This window comes from Solanum tuberosum, unplaced genomic scaffold (genome assembly GCF_000226075.1).
Source record: "Solanum tuberosum cultivar DM 1-3 516 R44 unplaced genomic scaffold, SolTub_3.0 scf00644, whole genome shotgun sequence".
NCBI lineage: Eukaryota > Viridiplantae > Streptophyta > Magnoliopsida > Solanales > Solanaceae > Solanum > Solanum tuberosum.
This window is the reverse complement of record NW_006239571.1, coordinates 69,033-79,438: the sequence shown is the minus strand read 5'-3', so window position 1 is coordinate 79,438 and position 10,406 is coordinate 69,033. Positions and strand designations below refer to the sequence as shown.

The following is a 10,406-nucleotide window of genomic DNA, read 5'->3' as shown; positions in this document are numbered from 1 at the left end:
CCAAACCCCTACCCCCTCAAACAAACAAAAATAGACGCAAAACCAATCCTTTTAAGAGAACCTCAAAATCAATTCTCCTAAACCAAATCTCAACACTCACAATTATTTTGCTATACAGAGACGAACCATGTTTTATCCAAACAGAATGAAATTTTCCATCAAACATTGTACAATGTCGAATTTTCTTGGGAACTTTTAAGAGTTCCAGTCTCCAAGAAACCTATTTGTCAGAATATTTGAGTTATTAAAAGTTTTCCAAAAAGCCTATTTTCCAAATTATTTAGGTTCTTAATAGGTATATATGCCTTTGATCAATTTTAAATCATGTCTAAAGCCAGGTAATTAGCATTTAATTTGACCTAGAATTTTGTGATATTTGGTAGTTCTGTTATGTCAGAAAAATAACCTTCTTTACTTGATTATGTAACTGGCTATTGGATCAACACCAGGATATTATTGCCAGATTCAAAGAGAGAGAAGATGGAAAGGGTTCTCACCAGTGGTCTGAATTCCCCAAGAAGGTTGCGATACAACTAAATGACACACATCCAACTCTTACGATTCCAGAGCTGATGCGGTTGCTAATGGATGATGAAGGACTTGGGTGGGATGAATCTTGGAATATCACTACTAGGTGATTTTTACCATCTTATTTTGCCTAGTAAGGTGCTCTGTGTTGAGTAATACATTGATATGGTTCCTCTGCTTGCTTTGTCTTGGTGCTGTATCTTGCAAATTTATGAATTGGATGATGTGATGCATTATATCCCCAGGACAATTGCCTATACGAATCATACAGTCCTACCTGAAGCACTGGAAAAATGGTCACAGGCAGTCATGTGGAAGCTCCTTCCTAGACATATGGAAATCATTGAAGAAATTGACAAACGGGTACAGAACCAGCCAGTTTATCTCTTCATACTTGAAAATATAGCTTACTTAAAAGGTATATTTGACACTTCTTGCAGTTTGTTGCTACAATAATGTCAGAAAGACCTGATCTTGAGAATAAGATGCCTAGCATGCGCATTTTGGATCACAACGCCACAAAACCTGTTGTGCATATGGCTAACTTGTGTGTTGTCTCTTCACATACGGTAAGAGATACTATGCACCGGAGTGTTTGATAAGTTAACTCCAGTAAACTTATCCAGATTCTCAAACAAATAATTCATTTCATGCGAAGCTGTTTGATGCCAATCAAATAATAAATTAATTCTGATCAAAATAATTCTTTTTGTGCAGAACGTTTTTTGATTTTTTTTCTAACTGCATCTCAGTACACGTAAACGAAAAGAATATCAACCACTTATAGAATACCTTCTATGAATCCCCTGGCTTTAATTTTATCGATGCATAACCCAGAGCTGCATGCCATTAGTGATGTTTCAGTTTAGCCAACTCCAAAAGTATGAAACAGCTGATAGCATTTCTTTTATCTTGATTAGTGAAAGCTTGAAGAATAACTTATGCGCAATAAAAGTCTTCAAATCCTTACACATTAGTAGGACAAAAATAAGAATCTCCATATAAAAGTGGTCCTCCTTTTCAAAGTTCATGTTGAATTTTAAAAGAGAAGCATAACCCCGTTAGCCATATCTGACAGGTAAATGGTGTTGCCCAGCTGCATAGTGACATCCTGAAGGCTGAGTTATTTGCTGATTATGTCTCTGTATGGCCCACCAAGTTCCAGAATAAGACCAATGGTATAACTCCTCGTAGGTGGATCCGATTTTGTAGTCCTGAGCTGAGTCATATAATTACCAAGTGGTTAAAAACAGATCAATGGGTGACGAACCTCGAACTGCTTGCTAATCTTCGGGAGGTATCTTATATATGTGTGTGTATGTGTGTGTGTAACATATCATTTATCGTAAAAGCTTGCATACATTGAACATTTTCCTTCATGTGGGTAATGATATTGCAATTGACTATACATTTTGCAAAGTTTGCTGATAATTCGGAGCTCCATGCTGAATGGGAATCAGCCAAGATGGCCAACAAGCAGCGTTTGGCACAGTATATACTGCATGTGACAGCTGTGAGCATTGATCCAAATTCCCTTTTTGACATACAAGTCAAACGTATCCATGAATACAAAAGGCAGCTTCTAAATATTCTGGGCGTCATCTATAGATACAAGAAGCTTAAGGTGCGTGAAACTGCCAAATTTCCATTTTCTGTTATTTCTCCTTGTTAGCGGCATTAATATTTCAAGATCGTTGTCACTGCCAGCAATGATCTAACAAGTAAAATAAGGATCATATTCAGTTTTAACTTTTCTACTTTTGTGGTTTCCTTTCTGCACATGATGAAATCTTGAGATTATTGAGATGATGCAAGATTGGGATATTCCATCTTTTAGAAAGTAATGATATTCTTATACCTGTATCATTACTATAGGGAATGAGCCCTGAAGAAAGGAAAAATACAACTCCTCGCACAGTCATGATTGGAGGAAAAGCATTTGCAACATACACAAATGCAAAACGAATTGTCAAGCTCGTGACTGATGTTGGCGACGTTGTCAATAGTGACCCTGACGTCAATGACTATTTGAAGGTAAGCGGTTTAATGAGAAGTATGCACAGGTTTAAGGACTGGTGCCTGCCCTCCCAAACTGAATCAAAAATAAACTTTTACCTTTTGAAGTTTGAGAATTTTCCTAAATATCTCAAGAGATATCGTAAATGTATGTGTGTATAGTTTTGCTAAATCTTTTTTACCAGTTCTCCTTCATAACATGCCCTCCTTCCAATCCTGTGTCCCCCCACTAAGTAGGGAGAGCTTTAGATTCTTTTCTGACCAAATATTACTTTTCTTTTGTTGATAAAATTTAAATTACCTTCTACAGATGATATTTCCTTTTAAGGATACTGAATGTGTTTAACTTGCACATTGTATTGTGTATTGAGTGTAAAGTGCTGATGTTTATATTCTTACTAGTTTGAAGCACATGCATATATATAAGAAAAAACAAATAATTGCATAGTCTAAAAATTTTTGATTTACAAAATAGCAATTTACAATTTGCAAAGTTAGAATACCTTGAGAACATCCATCCACATATACCATTTTAAATGATCCAGTACTTGTCTCGAAATGATTTGAAAAATGTCCAAACCAACAATAATAATAATACAAATTAAATTTGTTACAGAAATTTGGGTCTGCTTTTGCTGATTTTTTGTTCAGTCATTATCTACATTAAAATTGGGGTTTAAGAAACAAGAATCTATAAATTATTATTTAGTATCTTCCTCATCTTAACATTTGGATTTGGTTGAATGTATTATATTTTGGTTCTCTATGCTATGTAAGCACTTAGGGTGATATGTATTCCATTATAAAAAAGTTTAGGGGTAATAGGACCCCAAAAAGATAAGGTGTCTCCCTGGAACTTTTGGTATAGCTCAGTAGTGGGGTACTTATGCCTTTTCCTAGAATAGAATAAATCAACATATACAATCTGAATATAGGGCTAAAAGAAATTTATACTGCTGGAACAAAAATAGACTGAAATAAAACTCCATCTTCATCTTCCCTCAAAACAGAAATTTTGTTATTTTGCTGCGACCTACTGCCAGGAAGAACCAGGCAACTATGCTAGAAGGTGAAATGCGGAAAAGTAAATCAACACAAGCATCTTTACATAGAAAACTCCTTTCTTAAGGGAGGCAAAAACCACGAGCTATCTCCACTAGAATTTTCCCAAACTCTCCAACACTTTATCTTCATTGAACCTTGACTTTGGAAGTCCAAGAACCATTTCCTTTGATATCAGTGTTGTTGAATAGTGAGAAACTTGCATACCCAAGTCTTTTATGTCATATTAATGAGTCTGTCTCATGTGCACGTACACTTATATCCAGATTCTGGGGTGGACCCATGATATCTGTTATGAAGACATTTCTGTGTCGTTTTCCTCTGAGAACCATTTCCCTGTCTTTGGCAATCTTCCGATGAAAATAGGATGGTTACCTTGTTTACACTTCTAAGACACACTCAGTAGATTATGGTTTTGGCCTTTGACACAGTACTCACTTTCACTTGCATGGGAATGAGATCTTCCTATTCCTACTATATTTGCCTTCTTTCCATTGCCAAATCCTACACTTCCTTCATGGTAGGGAATTAGTGAGATAAAGTTTCCTTCGTCTCATGTCATATGTATGGAACAAACACTGTCTACATACGACATGTTGTTGCCCTTTTTCTCCTTTGGGTTTGCATCATTCTCTTCAGAATCCGAGTCAGAGTGGCACTAAATGTCAGGTATCATAAATGCCAAGTTCTCTCCTGAGTCAGAGTCCTCCATGGACAGTAGGGACTGATCTTCTTCATCATCTACTTCATCTCCTAAGGGTTCTTCCATGCCTGCTGGCTCTTTATTGGTAGCTAGAACTTAACATCTTGCAAATATTCTGCTTTTAGGGACCTGTTCCCCGCTTTCCTTCTTAACTAGGCTTCTTCTTAACTGAGTTTCTTCGTTAGGAGAGTCTCTTGTAGAGTGGTCATGACTCTCCGACTTATGACATGTATTTTGAGTTCCCTCTATCTTTGCTTTGTAGGTTGGATTTTTTTCTTTATTCAAGGGCCCCCTTCTGATTATCCTTTCGACTTTTATTGCTAGAAGAGTCAGTTCTTCTTCATCAGAGTCTGGTCCATTTTCTTGGGGAATCCTTCTATCATGAGCAGTTGTGGGGATCTTTGAACATTTTCCCATAGCTCCTTGTCTTCTGTGGTGTTGATTTCTGACTTTATTACTTTCCACCTGCCACCATTGAAGCATTGTGCCTTTGTAGTTGATTGTTCTTCTTGTACTCTTGCAAGTACAACTATCTTTATTCTTTCAAGGTGTTAACTCTTTTTGAAAGAACCCGCTCCGATACCAATTGTTATTTTTGTTGCGACCAACTGCCTGAAAGAACCAAGTTCTTTCAGCAACAATGCAAGAAGATGAAGTGCGAAAAAAATAAATCAACACAAAGATTTTTACCAGGAAAACTTGGTCAAGGGTGGGAAAAACCACGACCTATCTCCAAAAGGATTTCCCCAAACTCTCCACTATAACATGAACAACTTTTAAGGTTATAACTCCTTTGCACACCTAAGGAACTGACTCTAACAGTTCCTACCCCAATCCTCAACAATTCTCCATGATTGTTGGTAACTCTCCAACTCTTCAAAGACTCTATCCAGTCTAAGAAGTCCCTTTACAACTCATTATAAAACCAGTACTTACACAAATCTCTAGGAATGTAAAAGCATACAGTTTTGGAACCACAAGAATGTAACGATCACAACTTAGAACAATAATGATAATACTTGATAGGAACATGTTCTTCATTGTAGCACTTGACTCTTCTCTTCAGGACTCTCTCGTATAGATCATCTCTATATATGTGTAGTCTCTCTTTTTTGATGGTTAGCTTATGAAGAATTAAAGCAATTCATGTTTCTTCAAATTCAACCAAGAGTTGGTTCAAGACTTTCCAAGAATCCAATCCTTGTTCAACTTGTCAGCCAAACCTCTCTTATTTCTAAGCTAATTCCTTTTGTTCAGTTTTGGTAACTTTCCATCTCTTGAAGTTTAGCTTCTTGTGGAATAGATGAAGGCTAATTACAATTCTTCAATGTTTTCTTTTGTGCGCATGGAATAGCTTCTTCTTGCGTAAACGAAACAATCATAAGTTCTTGTTTGAAGGAACAAGTTATCTCAACAATTCCTCTGTAGTGTTGCCAGCTTCACCAATTCCTTTTGGACATCTTCTAAGGACCTGGTGCTTGTACTTCTTTGTGCATTTTCCTTGTGCATAGATTGTCACTTGTACAATGTTTGTCAATCATCAAAACACCATAAGATCTTGAATGAAGATTTAGATAATATAAAAACTCAACAAATTTGTTATCTCAAATCGCTGATTTCATTATCCTGTGTCGGTAAAACGCCTTCTTCTTGTTAGAAGTGTTCTAGATTGTCAGCACAATCTTTCCAGCTTCATTGTTCTTGAATATGTTGCGAATTGGCTCATTTGATTACTGATGCTGGACTGTCCAGTTGCTGTCATGTGACTACAAATTTGTGCTATGTTTTGATTGAAATAGGATACCTGTTTAGTCTTGGCAATTTAATGCCGTACCTTATAAGTTGTTTATAGAAATCCTTTGCAGTATTAGACCTTGGGTTCTAGATTGTCAGCACAATCTTTCCAGCTTCATTTATCTTGAATATGTTTTGATATGGCTTATATGATTGCTAATGCTGGATTGGCCAGTTGCTGCTTTAACTTGCCATTAAGTCAGTGACGGTCTGTGTACAGTAGTGGTAGTCTCATTGCGTAATAAATAAGAAGTTGGGTTTGGGTCAAATAAAAAGGGGGTCAGTTAAAAATATGGGATATTTTAATTCAGTTGGCAATTTCAAGTGCTGGGTCCTATGCCACGTGAATCTCCGTTAGGGTTGGGGTGAATATATCTACTCTGTTGAAGGCAAGGGCATATTTGGATGCAAAGTGAAGCGGAGGGTAGATGTGAACTATTAACCAAAGTTGAGGGTTAAATTTGGCCCTTCTCTCTTATTTTATTCTTGTTAACCAGCCGAGGACTAGTTTAGAAAACGTTTTTTTCTTCATATATTTAACTTCCTCTGTTTAGAAGTTATAATGGTCATGATCAGGGGATAGATATACATAAACTGTTGGAGCACCAACTAATTTGAATAGAATTGGTTGTTTTCCTTAGTTATTTGCTATATGAAAGGTAAATTCTGTGGATCTTTAACCAGCACATCAAATTAAATTGTCATATTTGTGGAGCATGAATATTTGGACTTCTGTATATATTTAGGGGAAGAGGAGGAAAGAGAGAATCTGAAAGGGTGCAAGGATTTTAATTGCAGTCATTTAAAAGAAATGAAATCAATACAAGTCCTACTTTCTTGTAGTCTCCTATTTTCAGCTATAAGTGATACTTCAGTATAGTATTTCTCCGATGCTATTTCTCTTTTCAAAGATCTAGTATGGAATAAGATTAAACTAAACAAAAACATTTTAATTTGGTGCAGAGTCACATCTTTAAGATTCGGATTCATGCTTAAGTGTGGATGTTGTCGTCTAATTTCAGTGTAATGCGGCAGTATTAGCATGCATTTGTCAGTACGTTTTTTTGGCCTAATAGGAGGTTGGCTGATTTTTCCAGGTGGTTTTTGTTCCCAACTACAATGTATCTGTGGCAGAGATGCTTATTCCGGGAAGTGAGCTATCACAACACATCAGTACTGCAGGCATGGAAGCAAGTGGAACAAGCAACATGAAATTTGCCCTTAATGGATGCCTTATCATTGGGACACTAGATGGGGCCAATGTGGAAATTAGGGAGGAAATTGGAGAAGATAACTTCTTTCTTTTTGGTGCAACAGCTGATGAAGTTCCTCAACTGCGCAAAGATCGAGAGAATGGACTGGTATTGTTCTACAGATATAGTATTTACTCTACATTGAAAGTTGATAAGTCACCTATATTTCTGGTTTAGATCTATTAACATTTGACGTATCTTATTTCATTGCCCTGCTGCTAATTTAAAACTCGTCACCTGATTAGCCTACTCACTTTGCCATGTGTCGTGGATTTTAAGTGTGAGAAGTAATTTTTCCTTGGCTGTTTTGTTCCAAATTATCATATCATAGAGTGCTTAGTTTCATCACAGGCCATGGTACCGATTGCTGTTTTGCTGAGATTTAATGTGCGGTAAAGACTACTTCTCATTTTCTGTAGAGATCTTCGTGATTAATACTCCCTCCAATTGGGCATAGAGTTTAAGAATTAAAGAAAGACTTTTGGAACTTGTGATCTTATATAAACCTTTGATATTTGTGTGGTTGCTATAAATCATTTTATATAAGGATAAATAGGAATTTTAAAGTTAAATTATTTTTAAATAGAAAGATGGCATTCTATTAGAGACAGACTAAAAAGGAAAGTTTATCACATAAATTGGGAAAATAGGTTACTTTGACAGTAGGTCCTCTCGGTTTCAGTCCTAGTTTGACTTGAAAAATCAGTAGGTCAAAGAAAAATGTAGTTATATGACTGAGTTACTTCCTCTCATGATAGAAACCTGTGGAAGTCCTCAAATTAAGTCACATGGAACAGTACTAGTCAAAGTTCTCCTCATTGAAGTATCTTCTGGTTTGACCAGCCCAAAATACATAGGAGGAATGTCAAATCTGTTGTCTGCTAGATTAGCTTACTGCAGTTGAAATACTATTTTACCCCATGTAGACTAGAATACACTCATTTGTTCCTATCAGACTAGTAGGTAACTTGTTTTCTCATCCTTATATGCAGTTCAAACCTGATCCTCGGTTTGAAGAGGCAAAACAATTTATTAGGTCTGGAGCATTTGGGACGTATGATTATAATCCCCTCCTTGAATCACTGGAAGGGAACTCGGGATATGGTCGTGGAGACTATTTTCTTGTTGGTCATGATTTTCCCAGCTACATGGATGCTCAGGCAAGGGTTGATGAAGCTTACAAGTAAGACATTCTACTTTACTAACTTGTACTGTTTGGTTCCAACAAAATGTCACTGCTTAAAGTTATTCATTTATGGAACTGGATTGCCCTTCTGGTGCTTGCCTTTTTATGAAGTAAACTTCATATATGTGTACTGCTTTCATTCATTTAAATCCGGTCAGAGCAAAGAAGCTATTGAAAAATCTGGGAAAATTGAAAATAAAACAATAATTTCTTCGAACAGGTTTGAAGTTCCCCTTTGGCACTGTATCTCAAGGCTCATTTCTGGTGATATTTTGAGTTTGTTCTGACATTATTGGTAGCCTCTTGACAATCCATAATGTTTGTTCAGAGTATTATACACAGATTGACATTCCATACCGATGATGAATGATTTCAGTTATTATAATACACAGTTTGACGCCCACCTAAGCTGCTATGACTTGTTTTACTTATTAGAGGGTGTATTTATGTTGTGCATCAGAAGTTTTGGTAGGAAACTTGAATACTGAGGTTTTGGGTCCTTTACGTTGACAGGGACAGGAAAAGATGGATAAAGATGTCTATACTGAGCACTAGTGGGAGTGGCAAATTTAGTAGTGACCGTACAATTTCTCAATATGCAAAAGAGATCTGGAACATTGCCGAGTGTCGCGTGCCTTGAGCACACTTCTGAACCTGGTATCTAATAAGGATCTAATGTTCATTGTTTACTAGCATATGAATAATGTAAGTTCAAGCACAACATGCTTTCTTATTTCCTACTGCTCTCAAGAAGCAGTTATTTGTTGAATATCTATATTCTTCTAGTACCTTCAGTTACTCATTTGCTTCTGATATCTCTTGTCCCCTTTGATAGAGGTCTTATTTGCACCATTATAACCTGCGTAGCCAATGTAAAATGCGATCAGCAGTTAAACTTCGCTTTATCTCTTTCTTTTAACTGTGCATATTAACGGATAAGTATAAAAATGTCCTTTAATTATACGGATAAGTATAAACAAATGTCCTTTAGTTATGCAAAATTCACTACCCCTGTCCTCTGTTAAATAGTTTGTGTAGCACCTCGTGCCTATAGACTATTTGTGTAATGTTTAATTATACGGATAAGTATAAACAAATAGTCCTTTTAGTTATGCAAAATTCACTACCCCTGTCCTCTGTTAAATAGTTTGTGTAGCACCTCGTGCCTATAGACTATTTGTGTAATGTTTAATTATACGGATAAACCCTCTGGGATGGCCCAGTGGTTTGAGCTTGGGACTTCCATGTTGGAGGCCTCAAGTTCGAAAACCCTTGCCAGCGAAAGCAAGGGGTTTGCCTTCTGGGTCAAGCTCGTCGCAAGCTTGCCTAATGCGGGTTACCTCTCATATGTGGTTTGCGAGCTATTGCATAGGAGCAGGGGTTTTACCCTGTGCACACCCAAAGGGTAGCGGCTGTGGGTTTTCCTTGTCATAAAAAAAAAAAAAATTATACGGATAAGCATAAAAAAAATGTCCTTTAATTATGAAAAATTCACTACTCTGTTAAATAGTTTGTGTAGCACCTCGTGCCTATAAACTATGGTTGGAACTATTTGTGTAATGTTTAATTATACGGATAAGTATAAAAAAAAAATGTCCTTTAATTATGCTAAATTCACCACTCCTCTGTTAAATAGTTTGTGTAGCACCTCATGCATATAGACTATGGTCTGAACTATTTGTGTAATGATTACTCCTTAGGTTGTTTTGAGCACTAGACCTATTTTGACTCTTTTCATAAAATTTTAAATGCATATTTTGAGCTATTTGGTAACTATGGTTATTTAATTATCATGTGTTTATTAAATAACTAGTGAATTTGACCGCGCAATCGTATAAAGTTATTTCAATTTATTATACCATCT

General features: G+C 36.4%; 1 protein-coding gene across 3 annotated transcripts in view; it reads left to right on the top strand.

Annotated features, from left to right (window-relative positions):
- The window catches only part of LOC102577532 (alpha-glucan phosphorylase type H isozyme), a 13,343-nt gene extending 3,988 nt beyond the window's left edge, over positions 1-9,355 (top strand). For 2 of the 3 annotated variants that reach the window (XM_006366534.2, XM_006366533.2), the window contains exons 8-16: positions 450-634; positions 774-891; positions 969-1,097; positions 1,607-1,825; positions 1,949-2,152; positions 2,404-2,562; positions 7,201-7,464; positions 8,349-8,539; positions 9,056-9,355. In XM_006366534.2, the coding sequence (XP_006366596.1) occupies positions 450-634; positions 774-891; positions 969-1,097; positions 1,607-1,825; positions 1,949-2,152; positions 2,404-2,562; positions 7,201-7,464; positions 8,349-8,539; positions 9,056-9,182 (1,596 nt within the window). In that variant the 3' untranslated portion in view covers positions 9,183-9,355. 3 annotated transcript variants of the gene reach the window in all.
- Positions 9,356-10,406: the final 1,051 nt, after the last annotated feature.